We start from the raw sequence: 13,591 nt of genomic DNA on the forward strand, positions 1-13,591 counted from the left end.
GTACACACAACTCCCTTCAGTGCAACTTGGTTAACTTCAAATTTATTATAGCACATTTATAAATACTGGAAAAAACATAATAAGCAACAGAGAAATAGCAACAGGTCTTAGAAAATGTCACATCACGAAAAAACAAACAGGACGTAATACTGCAAGTCACAAAACACTGATGACACACACATCACCACAACTTGAGAAGCACAGGTGAGCGTGTGAAGAGTGTGTTCGGCAACACTGCCACAAAACAGAAAATGATCACTAGACCTTTCATAGGAGTTACACCCAAGAGTACCACATCATCCACTTCCTCGGTCAATGTTCAATGTAATGTTTTAAATCTAAATCTTGATAAAGTATTTCCCTTGTGGTGTGAAGCTCTTGACGTTCACATTATGCAAATCTGCAAGCTATTATAGTAACTGACTGGTTTTAAATCTTTAAGGCACTTAAAAAGTTAACTTACTGTATGTAAGATGACCTACAAATGTAATATAAAAGCAGTTAAGTACAAAATTACCTCACGTCAGTTTTATTTAATTCCAGTACCTCCCCCAGGACTAAAAAAGAAGGAAAGACCATTTCATTGTGGAAGAGTACATACTAAAACTAATAACACTGGAAGTTTAATACTGTATAATTTCATTAACAATCCTTACAAATGTCCCCCACACTCACGTGGAACAGATGCAGAAAAAGGGTGTAGATGAGGCTACCGTCACAATATTAACACAGATACCATGGAAACAAATAACACATAAGTAAATGTTCTGCTTTTTCAAGCATTTCTGACTACAACCCAATAAGTGTAACAAGAAAAAGACAAGAATATTTGGTTCCCAGCTTTGCTTCACAGTGGCACCTGTGTGATACGAGACCCCAGCTCATCAAAATTCTGCGCGCTGCTAGTTGAGTTGCATCTGGGTGTCACCCAACAGGAGTATTAAAGAGCAAAGAGCTCCAAGCCCCCAGCAGTCCTGAAATATAACACTGCTGTGTTTCGGCTGAGCCCTGTGACAATTGCCTTTGTTTCGGTGCAACTGCATTCGACACCAGCTATGCGAAACTTTGATATGGTGATATTGTGTGGGGGTAAAATGTTCTTTGGCAAGAAGTTTTTTGCTCTCGTGGCCCAGGACATGGTGTACATTCGCCGAACGAGCGCACGCTGACCGTGACTGGGAGCGCAGGGTGACAATCTCCGTTTTGCACATTTCCCAGCAGTTTCACAGTGAACCACAGGAAAATGAGTCAAGCTCAAAATGAGATGCGAACACTTCCTGACCAGGACCACAAAGGGCAGTTCCACATGTCCTCCATGTGATCTCTGTTCTGCCCCCCAGTAGCACAGGACAGCAGGAAAACTCTGACCAGATGAGCAGAGCTGGTTTATTTTACACCATCTTTGCCTTCCCTTTCCATTCCCTATTAATAGGCCATTGTATCATATAACTACAGATATACACCTAAAGGCTTCAGAATATTCTAGCAGATGCTCCGGCCACTGGGCCCTCATTAAGCTCCAGACGTCGGTCAGCTGCAGATGGCCAGCAAGGTGTGTGCTCAGTGTTCCTGCTGCCTTTGGTTCGGCTCGGCCCAGTGCCGACGTTTCTGCAGCGAGCAGGAAGTTCAGCTGAACAAGAACACAGTGGAATGGTGAGGATGAAGCCATAGCCAAATATTTTAGTGGAAACAGACGTCTCCAGTTTGTTCTTCTCGTGGATTATGTACTAGTTTTTTTAAAGTCATTTTTTCCTTTCCTGCTAGGAAAAGAAAAAAGATGCTTTAACGTATGGAAAAGATATGGTGAAATAATGTCACACACCACTGTATGTACACACACGTGCTCAATGAGCCCATGAGTGTTGCACACGAACACAGAGCTCAGCTCCAGCACGAGCACAACTTTAGTGAAAGAGCAGAATTCCGGCTCGTTTGGAAATGCAGCATTAGCACAGAAGCTCTATGAGACCAGGCTGCTAGATGTTAAACGCTCTGTGTCACTGCATGAGAAGAGCACTCTATAAAAAAATGAATTAAATGTAACAGATCTCTGACGCGCTCAAGTGACACAGTAAGCTCCTGTCATCACTGTGTTCACCTACTGATCCGCAACGACACATCAGGGAAAAAATGTCAAAACCAAAACCTTGAAACAACACCCCCACCCCCTCCCCCCCCAAAAGAAAACTACAGCAGCTGTACAGGGGCTAAATCAAAAGTGAATCACGCCCCCATTCACAATCTGCAAAACTCTGTGACAGAAACCATGAGCGGCACCCCAAGCGGACGTTTACACTTTATCATTGGCGAAGGAAAAAACTCAGTAGTTACATGAAACCACATCCTATTTACACGTACACTAAACACCAGCGTCACGGATCGAGCGCAGCCTGTGCCGATGCCTCAGGCCGACTGCGGTCGAGGAGCGTCGGCTTCCTCCCCGGGGAAACTCGGTGTGCTTCGCCCCACCGCCTCCCTCAGCAAAAGCTCTGGGTCCCTCAAGAAGACCAGCATCACAGTGATGTTGTCACTGGAGCCAGAAGCCTTCGCCTGTGCCACCAGCCGCTGGGCCACCGGGTCGCCCTGTCCCTGGCTCTCCAGCAGCGCCTCGTTCACCAGGCCGGGCACCTCAGACGGCTGCACTGCGTCAAAGAAGCCATCGCAGGCCAGCAGGACGTAGTCCTCCTGGCCAGCCAGGTGCATCGACGTGCCGTCAGCGTCACTCGAGATGTAAGGCTTCTGGTCAAAGTCGCCTGGCAGAGATGGGCAGGGAAGGGAACAGAAGAAGCCTGGGTAAGAGCGAGCAAATTAAAGAGTGAGCTGCATTTCTTTGGTGTTGTGTACAAGTTCTGCAGTGCTGTTGCAAAGCACAGATATTTATCAGAAGTGACTAACAAACTTTGATTTACATCAAAATTGCTGTAGCAGCTGAACTGTGCTGCTTTATAGGTAAATCAAACCTCCACAGGCAAGTCCCATTATAGTGCCTGCCGCCCAATTTATCAGGGAATCCTACTCACAAGTTGAAAATACTGATCAGCGGGAAACAGAAAATTAGTAGTAAATAAGCAGAATGCTCGCTGCCTCTACATGACAGAAGCAAAATGTCACAATCCACAAGTCATGGGAGCTACAAAAACTATATTCAAAGCTATTTTCAGATAAGCTCATAACCTTAAGCTGCACTGAGAGGAGGGTTGGCCAGTATCCCCTGGCAACACCATTGAAGGTGCTGCGTCACTCACCGATTGCCCTGGAAACGGCGTAAGTGCCATTGACTCGCCAGCATCCCATGAAAGCTATGCATCCACCTAGATTCTCGATCCTCTGCTTCTCATCCTGGTTGGGGTGGAGGGTGTGGGGCGCAAGAGCCATCAGTAGGGCTACATTTAATGCTCAAGGATTAAACTCAAAGATATGGCTGCGTTTAGTCGCAGTCCAGCTTTGATCTGAGGAAATGGAAGGAGTGGGACAGCTATGGGTTTCATCCGTTACTCAGGGTTTCATTGCTGCCGTGAGGTACGAGTCGCTCGGGGGGGGCTGCAGTCCAGCACAAGGCTTCTGTAGGACCAGTAGTTACTGACAAAGACACCAGTGCTGAAATGGCAGAAATCGGTGGCGCTGCCTACCTCCCTCTCCGGCTTGTGGGGCTCCATGAGAGTGACCGGCTCCCCCTGACTCACCAGCATGACCTGGGAGTCCCCCAGCCAGGCCACATGCAGCCAGTCGTCCGCCACCAAAACAGCCACACCCGTGCTGCCGCTGCGCAGGCGCTGATGGGAAACGTTGGAGAGAGAGACACACACGGACTATAACTGGCAAAGCAGGCCGTTCCACAAGAGAAGCCGGGGGCACCAGAATATGGGCAGAGATCCGCAGACCGCGAACGCTGCTTCTGTTTGAAGCGCACCTCTCTTGTGGCCTTCAGCTTGAACATGTCGTCCGTGCGCCTGAAAGCGCTCTTGAGGGCAGTGACCGGGTCGCTCTTCAGCGCCTCCTGCAGGCTGAGAACCACGTGCAGGTGAGTGGCGGCGTAAGCAGCGGCATCGACGCCACCGTGACCGTCAAACACTGCAAAGTAGCCGCGCTGCACCCCGTCCTGTGAGAGGAAACCACTGCGGTGAGAGTGCAAACTTTGAGCAACATCAGCACTTGTGAGAAGAGCGCACTGCACAGGCAGGTAGTGCTCAGCGACTCCGCTCAGCACATTACTGCTCCCCTTTCTGCTCGTCTCTCTCGTTGCTCACAAGTCAATGCCTCAAAATCATGTCTATGTCTGTGCTGCTAACCAGGTAACGGTGCGCGAGTGTTCTGCGTAAATACCACATACTATGTGTCTGTCTGTGTGGGTACAACACACACACAAAACAACTGAGCCGGTTTCAGTGGTCCTGCAAAGCACAGCGGAATTCCAGGGCACCGGGTCTTAAATACTGATGAGGTGCATCGCAGGAAGGACAGAACAAGAGTTCAGAGTGTGATCATGAACAACACACTCCATCAGGCAGACTGAATATGTGCTCCTCATGATTGTGCAAGACCCAAAACCCACAATTACCAAGTGCACTTTAGTACAGCAACACCAAAGAGCTTTTTGACAAGTTTTGCATGTTTCATATATGCAATGTTAGAAAACCATAGCACGCAATACATGGAAGAAACCTCGGCAGTAAATCTGACTGCGCCGTACCGCATTCTGCTCTTCAGGGGGGTAAAAGCCTCATAAGGAAAAAGTCAAAATACAACAAAGGAGCACATGGCTGCACCTTAATGCCAAGGAGCTGACTGAACTGCGCCAGGGCCACGTGACGGTCCTCCATCTTCCGTCGCGTGTTGCGGATAGCGTGGATGGAGGCGCGCAGAAAGCGGGTGGGGGGTTGAGGCAGGATGGGGGTTTTCTGGTGCCAAGAGAAGACCAACTCCCACAGCTTGCTGAACAGGAGGCGCTGGAGCGGGTCTGACTGGAGCACTGCAGGACACAACATCCAGGTATTTGTACATTATAGCGCGCGCACACACACACACACACACACACACACACACACACACACACACACACACACAAAGGTCTACAGGTCTGACAAACTGCATCACTGCTGATATGAACATTTATGACCATCAGCATAACATGGATTTTACAATTGCTTTCTGCTACATCTCAAAAAACCTAAATACAGAATTGTACATTTATACAGTCCTCTTGTCAGTGTAACTGCCCAAACAGTCCAAAATAATGAGGATGAACTGTAACTATTCCTAAAGTCCAAATAAGATGTGAAACACCACCACACCACCACCCCCCCATTTCTTGGGTTTCTCCCCACAAACCAAAGAGAGATTTCAAGTGGACTGGAGACTGTAGCGTGTGTGCGTCGCTACGAACAGATGGACTAGGGTCCCGTACAGGACGTACCCTGCCCCAGCCCAAGCCTGCCAGCGATAAGCAGCGATAAGCAGCAAAGAGGACAGGGAAACACAATCCAGCCCCCGCTCTTTTGAACGGGTGAGTTATTGGCCACAATAAAAGCAGAGAAAGGGGTGAAATACAAAAACAAACAATTTAACCTAAATTCCTGCTTCTTGCTCTCGGTCACGGTTGCAGTGCTGCCACAACGCCACCCTGGCAGGAGACGTCAAAGGCCTGGATCCCCGGAAAGCAGCCTAATCTCGGGCAGCAGCACCACAGACCCAAACTCAGCCTGAAAACGGGTTTGTTGGGGAGCTTGGGTCTGGCGGTCAAAGCAACGTCACCCAAAGAGAAATCACAAAAAGCTTTCTGCAAAATGAGACGAGGACTCACCAAAATGCTTATTCAGGAATGGTAAATAACCCTGATACGTTTAATTCGGCCTACTGCAGTGTCCAGAGGAAAAAAAACACAGTATGTACGGTAGCTGCAGGAGAACTGCAGAGAGAGACCCAGCTATAACGGTGCGCAAATTTTTCTCTTAAATGTATTGCAAGAGCAGATAACGAGCTCTGTGCTCAACACAAAGCACGCACGACACTCTCCGACTCACTCCCTCCTCTTCAGCATGCACTAGTGTGTTTGCAGTCCAGAGTGACTCGTTCAAGATGAAGCTGAGTAGCCAACTGATGCTCCTTGGCAGGGTGGTGGGACTTGCACACCCTGACAGAGCAAAGAGTCAGTTAACAGGGAGGCCCTTAGAACAGAGTCACTTGTTAAGGTGGTTCCTTGTGAGCTTAACCAGACAGAAACCACCGAGGAGAGTCCCCGGGGCCAATCCAGGACATGCCAAAGGAGAATACACCTCCGGGTTGGTCTGAGAACACTTGGGGCTCCCCAGGAGGCGTCAAGCGTTGCTGCTGCTACTGCTGTAGAGAAGCATGGACTGCCCTGCTCGGTCGGCTCACTCTGACTTTGAACTAGTTGGGTCCGTGGACGGCTGGACAGACTGTGAGAGCTCAGAGGACGAGTGTCACCCAACAGCCAGCAGAGGTCAGTGTAGCGCTGCAGCTCCACACCAGTGGGTGGGCAGCACACGGGACCCGCAGGACAGCCAGGCTGCTGCTGACGCTGAAATGGAAGTCAACCAAGATGGTCTTCAGAGCTCTCTTCTGCACTAGGAAATGTGTTCTTTTAGGACACAGACAATCATTCACACAATCGCAGAAAAAAGATTACAGCCATCAATCCACAAATATGAGTTTGGGAAGGTGAAAAGCAACCAGTGCGCGCAGAAACACCAGGCCGGTACACAGAGAACATGTGAGGGAAAGCAGAAAGAGCTGAGGCTAGATTCAAACTGATAACCCTGGAGCTGAGGTGACTGCAGTACCTTCCAGGTAAAAAATTTATTACACCTTCATTCTCTATATACGGTGCCTGTAATAAGCACTGACCTTTTTGGACTTTTTCCAGTTTTATTGAGTTACAGCATGGAACCATGAAGCAGTTAACCATTTCTACCACTCATCAACATAAAGTACTCTATAATGTCAAAGTGGGGGAAAAAGCTAAAAAATACTGAATGCATCGGCATTCAGCTCCATATTCTTACACTTTAATAAAGAGCACCAGAAAATATACAGGAGAGGAAAAATGTGGCCCTGCAGAGCCACTCTAAACAAGCAGTGGTGTCATACAGACTTACGGCCCAAACTCTGATCTATCGATATGGATATGAACTGGGAAAACGGCACAAGCACGGTAAACAAACCACAAATACATACCGGTTCCCCATCTTGAGAATGCAATTGGGACTGGAAGTGTGTTCACAACTCTAAAGCCACTTATAACATCAACAGTAACAATTTGTAAAGGCTTTGGGTTGCTGTGACCCTGCTCTGGACAACTGGGTGTTATACGTGAATGATTGTAAGTGAGAAGAGGTAAATAAACCCAGCCCCACACTTCTAAAAGTTGAGGTGAGCCTACAGGCAAGTCAGCGATGAGCAGAAATTTTCGGAAACGGGTCAGTGAACGAACGTCAATTAACCTTCTCCAGGCACACGTTGCAAATTAACATGAGATGGTACACATTTTTCCTACCGCTAGTATTAATTATGCCCCAAGAGGGTTAACACTCAAATGGAGAATCTACATGAATAGGAACAGCTTCCATATCGATGACAGTGACTGTTCGTAACACAGGACCAGTGTGCAGCAGAGATCCAAATGGCACTTTGACAGAGTACGTTTTCCCACTTCCATGTACTGTATAGAGGCGCTAAGGACGTTCCAAGCACATTCCGAGCACACTCGCCTGTTCCACGTCGCGTCTCCCCCCCCCCCGGACAGCGCAGTGCCACCTAACACCGCGGGGCTCGATCCAACATGAATAGTCACTTCCTCACGTAAACAGCAAGGAACAAGAAGTCTGTAGTGAATCTGTAGTCAACCGTCTTCCGCCTTCACTATTATTGTAAAATGTAGAAAACGGCAAAAGAAAAAAAGTAAAGAAAAAAGCCTTCTATGAGTAGATGTGCCAAACGTTTCACTGGCACTGTACGTGTGTGTGTGTGTGTGTGTGTGTGTGTGTGCGTGTGTGTGTGTGTGCGCAGCAAGTATCCTGCTGCAACCAAGCAGAATGTCTGTCCCTCTGGGACTAATAACGTTAGTATGTAGTCTGTGCCAATCGCTTACAAAAAGTTCCACGAGAAGTTTACTAAGGACGACTTTACACAAACGTCATTATGCTCAGATTATCCACAACGCATAGGGAGATATGAGGAAGTGATGTCACAGGGCGGGGTACTCACACACAACATCCTGGCCTGGCTCCTGCGGGCAGCGGAAGGGGCTGAGGTCACTCTCGAGGAGCTCGGACACAGCTGCACCGACCAGGGAGGCGCTCAGCAGGGGGGGCGCCTTCCTGTAAATGACAACAAGTGGGGGGGGGGCTCAGCTCTCCGCTACCTTCCCATCCCTTCCCTTCCCACTCTTTCCTCATCATTTCATCTGGGATCTTTGAATTTTTCAAGTATCGCAGTCAAAGCACTTTCTGACGAACGGAATCCATCGAACACTAAGGAGCACCCATGAAGAAATTTGCAGTGAGAATTCACTGCCTTCACACAGAATTATGTCACACAGTAAAACACTGTGGTAATATGTTAATTCTACTTTTAACTTATTTAGTGTCTTTTTTCAAAGCACGCCCACCCACACAAAGTCCATTTTTCATAACAGTTCACAAACGAACACTGACTGCAGTCTGGCCATGTGGCCCATAGACACTGATGGGGGGGGTTCAACTGAAAGCGGGAAAAGCACAAAGTTCATCGATATCATGTTGTGTGGAGCTCTTGCATGTAACTTTAGCCTGCGGTGTGGTAAAAACAAGTCCATGGCTGTGTGCAGAAGGCCAGCACTGCTGCAAACGCTTGTCGAGAGAGCGCCCGCCATCCTGGACACAACCAGCCCGGCTACAGCCGCGGTGCTGGACAGTCAGGTGACTGCTGGCCTGACACTCGCTAATACTGACCTCCGGATTTCCTTTCACCCTCACTGTACCAAGCTCAATGTTAAACTGTCACTTTGCTGAAAAGGAAACGAGGCACTTTAGACACATGGCACCAACAGCTCGCATTGCCAGCACGCGCCATCGATGAGCCGCTCCCTGGCGCAGTGCGTCCCCCCCCAGCTCTTCGCTCGCTCGCTCGCTTTCTGGTCCTTCCGAGCTCCACAGGAAATAAGCATCAATACAGAAGTCGGGCAGCCGTCTGGCATATTTCAACAGCAGTTTACGATCAGAACTCGTGCCGTTTCTGCAGTCTCCGTGGGACATACATCCTCAGGGGAGACGGTGTGGCGCGGAGAAAAAAGGAGGGAAAGAAAGAGACATTTAAAAACGTGTGTTACGGAAATATGCTTTTTGCGATTAAGACATGGTGAAATGGGAAAAGCACACTGCTTGCTCCAGTGACGTCTCGCTTATATATAAAAAAAAAAAAAAAAAAAAAAACATCCACCGAAGGAAGCCGGAGCAATTTCTAGAGAGTGAACACGGAGCACAAGGTACAAACCCCATTCCATAAGCATCGCTCCAAATTGCAGCTGCTTTGCCATTTTTGCAGCCAGCCTTCGAAAGGCACAAAATCGGTGCGTGTCCCCAGAGAGCACCCTGCCGGCTCACAACCCCATCGAGAGTTTTGCAATGGAAAAGAGCCTTAGTGGGTGGGGGAGGCAACCAGAAACATCCTGCACAGTAAAAAGCAAACAAGGGTGAGAGAGAAACGTTGCAGTACCAAAACCGCACTCTTCCAGCAACCTTCACCAGTACTGCTGCTGCTTTAGGAAATTATATCATCATCATTATCATCATCATTTTGGACGCAAGTCTCATCTCATCCGCTCACCACGCAGAGCAGCGGATGTCAAGGATCGCAGCCGTCACTGGGTCCCTCCCAAGCCAACGGGGCCTCCGGACAGAAGGAGGAAATGGCTTTAAACGGAGGAAGCGGTAGAACAATAGCACTTCTGCACAAAGGAAGTCCGAGCTTATCCTTGGAACATTCCTAGAGGAAGAGGCTTTACACTTAGACTTATAATAAAAATAAGAAAGTAAACAAACAAGCTAGCTATAACCTGTATGTTACCCATTTTTATGCCTCGGCTCAAAGCTACAGAACAGCTGTTTATGTTCAAATTAGGCAGTAATTCAGTGTGACACACTGCTCCGAATTCCACCTAGACATGTCTGACACACATGAGACTGCATAACAAGCAGCTCTTGCAAAACAGGAATTTTAGGAATGAAGCCGCTCCCCCACCCACAGCTCTGACACACAGGTAGGCATCAAACAGGGAAACGCATTTTGTGAGCCAGCATCATGTGCTCTGCTTGAAGGATGTTCTTGTGGGTCAACAGAGATCACTGCCCCTTAAACCACACACACACACAGGGAAACGCCATACAGAGGCACATTACAAGTCGCTTCTTTTTACCTTGGTTCTAGCGCCTCTGAAACGATATATGCACTGACTCTGCACAATGAACACAAGCGCAGTAAACGCCCTGCCACCTGCAGGTGTCGCTGTGAGCAAAGAGAGGGATGGGACCACGGTCATCACACACGCCAGCTTGTGTGTCCTAAGCCTCTTTGTTACCACACCATAAATGAGGTTCCTGATCCCCTACGCAGGGCACTGGACCATGAGCAGGCATCACAGCGGTTAGAACCACAGCCTTTGGACCAAGGGGTTGCAGGCTCACATCCCACCTGAGGCAATAGTACCCTGGAGCAAGGTACTTGCCCTCATTCGCTTCAGTAAGAAGTATCCAGCTGTATAATTGGGAAAATAACTGCAAGGAGCTTAATGTTGCAAGATGCTTTGAAGAAAAGCATCAGCTAAAAAATAAGTGTAAATACAACCCACTCAGCTTCCCGGTGGGGTCAGAAAAGCCACAAGAGCCATGATCTGAAATGAGCTGATCAATTGGCAAAGACTCACGTACTGAGGCTGGTACTAAATGTCCTCAAAGTCACTGTCCTTCAGGCAACAACGGATCACACCGAGTGTTACTTTTAAACAGCAGAGAACGTTTCCTATCGGTAGAGCAGTGGACACAAACTGTCTAGTAGACAGAAACGTAGATACTTTATCGATCGCAAAGGGAAAGTGCAGTGCAGGGCGACAGCAGTGTACACACAACAAATGGTGAGAGAAGCACGCACGCACGCACGCACGCACGCGCCCTCTGTCCCACCTTGCGGCCAGCAGGCAGGCTGCCATCTCCAGGGCCTCCCCGTGGACTTCGTCAGCGCTGACCTGGCTGCTGTGGGGGGCACAGGGCAGCGGCTCCTCGGGCGCCGGCGGTTTCGGGAACTCCTCGACAAAGTCGCGCAGGAAACGCCGCACATCTTCTGCGCCCGCGTCCATGCTGAACGCGTCCTCGCTGGAGGCGTCTCCTGCAGGGAAACTGGACAGAGGGCGTCCCTCAGCCGGTGCCGCTGCACCTTCCTGCAAGCGAAAGGCCTTCGCTGCCAGTCCTTCTGAGCCGCCAGCAGGGGGCGTGGCGGTGGTGGTTCGGTTTGGCACCTCACGGCCCAAGGGGTCTGAACCCGACGCATTTACATTTATTCGCTTAGCAGACGCTTTTGTCCAAAGTGACTTCCAATGAACTCTATAGTGTTATGAGCCCACACACCTTTCACGGTGGTGACTTGCACTGCTGCTAGATATACTACTTACACTGGGTCACTCATCCATACATCAGTGGAACACACACACACACACTAAACTGAATTCAACTAAAGACTTTACTGTTTGTTTTAGTGCTGTGCAATACAACAAAATTACAGTGGTATCCCTGAGTTCTTCAGACAACACCACAAACAAAGTCAAAGAACAAGAAGAACAAAACACTGACTGAAGACAGAAGTAGAAAAATAGAAAAGTGAACGATGCAAACTAAATAATACAGCAGTCAGAGCGGTAGACAAACGATAAAGACTTAGATGACAGAGAGAAAGAGACAATAGACGCGTTCCGCCAAGAATACCCGCCTCAGAGTAAGTAAATCATGACTGTAAAGCTGTTGTGGCAAAACATCATTGATTGTGAACCGTGAAGTGGACACAAAGGTTAGAGAGCCGCTGTCCCGCTACTGCACTTACCATGGTGAGTGAGAGAGTAAAAATTACCGAGCAGTGAGTGTAAGACACGTAAAAGTAATAATTCGCACATCGCGAGCGAGTGGCGGTGGAGTCAGTGAAGGGAGAGAGAGAGAGAGAGAGACTGAGATACAGATTATAAACAATATAGCCTGGCAGATATACAGATTATAGATAAATACAATATGGAGAGACAGATATTTATGATAGAGACAAAGATAGATATATATGAGAGAGAGATGAGCTAACAAATTATAAGGAGGAGGCTGAGCGCCACCCTCGCCTCCTCGCGCTCACACAACCGCGACCGTTACTCTCTCGATTCGCCTCAGTGGCCCCGAGAAGAGCGACTCGCTCGGAGACACAAACGCAACAAACAAAAGTCACAGAGAGAGAGACAGCACTGCAGTTCGTTTTAAAAAAATTAAAAAAATAAAAAAAACACTCGTGCGTGGAGAGACACGGTGCTGGCTGAGCGCGCGCCGGACCCACCCGCACTTCCGCGCGCCTCCTCCGTCCTCGGCTCCCCTCCGCAAGGCTCCCGCGCGCTCCGCACCCTTCAGCACATTCGCTCAGCGGAAGTCCCAGTCTCGCGCCGTGCACGCACTGCCCGGGCAAAAAACAACACAAAAAAAAAATACAAGAAAGAAAGCAAAAATACAAAGCGCATGTCCACCGCGATGACGTCGCAAGCCGTCTACTGCGCATGCTTGCTGACTGCGGCGCGAGCAGTGAGCGTGCGGAAAGCCCTCGCAGGATAGAGCGCCGCCCGCTGGCCGAAAGAGAGGCTCGCAGCACAATGTCGTTGCTCGAGAGTGAATTTACCCGTGTTTTACGCGGTGCCGCTCATTCGGTCACTCAGTATAACACAGAAGAGCGAGAAGCGTTACAGAAGTGACACAATCGGAAGAGAATCTGCCAGAGCAGATGCGACAAATGCAGTGAAAAGAATGGGGGAAAAAAAAAAAAAAAAAAAAAAAAACTAAAAATACTCAGGTTCACATGTGACATTCACGCTCTTTTAATTAAAAGAGTCGCGTCGTTCGCACATGATTATTTAGCGCAGTGCGGTGGAGGGTTTGGACACACCGGACCGGGAACTGAGATGGTGTCTCCTCCTCATTTTCTCCTCTTACACACACCCGTACCTCTGACCGAACATTTCGGTTAGGAATTTTCAAAGACATTTTCTTCGCCGTTTCATTTTCTGACATTTCTGTCTGTTGTGGAGCAAAAATTGCATTGAACCTGCATTTCCATCTACAACCACTAGGTGGCAGCAAACCGCATTAAAAGTCAGTGGGAGTGTGTGACCACATTTATATGTACATTCATTCATTTATTTTTCACACACTTTTCTCCAAAGTGATTTTCATCTCATAGAAAAATATAAGGGTATCGTGACATTGACAGTGTGCTCCTCCAACAGCACCTTTACATTTATTTATCATTTATTTGGACTTTTGTCCAAAGCAACTTCCACTGAACTCTATGTAGTGTTATGAGCCCA

At 48.5% G+C, this 13,591-nt stretch overlaps 1 protein-coding gene across 3 annotated transcripts; it reads right to left on the reverse strand.

Annotated features, from left to right (window-relative positions):
• On the reverse strand, positions 1-12,784 carry ppm1f (protein phosphatase, Mg2+/Mn2+ dependent, 1F). Of its 3 annotated transcripts, none has more exons than XM_018728731.1 (8): positions 12,574-12,653; positions 11,175-11,387; positions 8,224-8,336; positions 4,767-4,969; positions 3,911-4,099; positions 3,630-3,773; positions 3,246-3,339; positions 1-2,789 (listed from the first exon to the last, which is right to left on the reverse strand). In XM_018728731.1, the coding sequence occupies exons 2-8, from the start codon at positions 11,345-11,347 to the stop codon at positions 2,404-2,406; spliced, it is 1,302 nt and encodes a 433-aa protein (XP_018584247.1). In that variant the 5' UTR covers positions 11,348-11,387; positions 12,574-12,653; the 3' UTR covers positions 1-2,403. The 3 variants fall into 3 exon arrangements, with proteins under 3 accessions (XP_018584247.1, XP_018584245.1, XP_018584246.1); XM_018728729.1 differs by lacking the exon at positions 12,574-12,653 and adding an exon at positions 12,085-12,546 and having other exon boundaries at positions 2-2,789; XM_018728730.1 differs by having other exon boundaries at positions 3-2,753; positions 12,574-12,784.
• Between the last annotated feature and the right edge of the window lie 807 nt (positions 12,785-13,591).

This window comes from Scleropages formosus, chromosome 21 (assembly GCF_900964775.1).
Source record: "Scleropages formosus chromosome 21, fSclFor1.1, whole genome shotgun sequence".
In the NCBI taxonomy this organism is placed as follows: domain Eukaryota; kingdom Metazoa; phylum Chordata; class Actinopteri; order Osteoglossiformes; family Osteoglossidae; genus Scleropages; species Scleropages formosus.

Bases quoted from the DNA above. Each gene is read 5' to 3' on its own strand.
- ppm1f (XM_018728731.1), bottom strand. From the start codon at position 11,347: ATGGACGCGGGCGCAGAAGATGTGCGGCGTTTCCTGCGCGACTTTGTC. The intron at 4,970-8,223 runs GTGAGTACCCCG...TGTGTCCTGCAG, and splicing joins GCCAGGCCAGGATGTTGTGT to TGCTCCAGTCAGACCCGCTC. The intron at 3,774-3,910 runs GTGCGCTTCAAA...GTTTCCCATCAG, and splicing joins AGCTGAAGGCCACAAGAGAG to CGCCTGCGCAGCGGCAGCAC.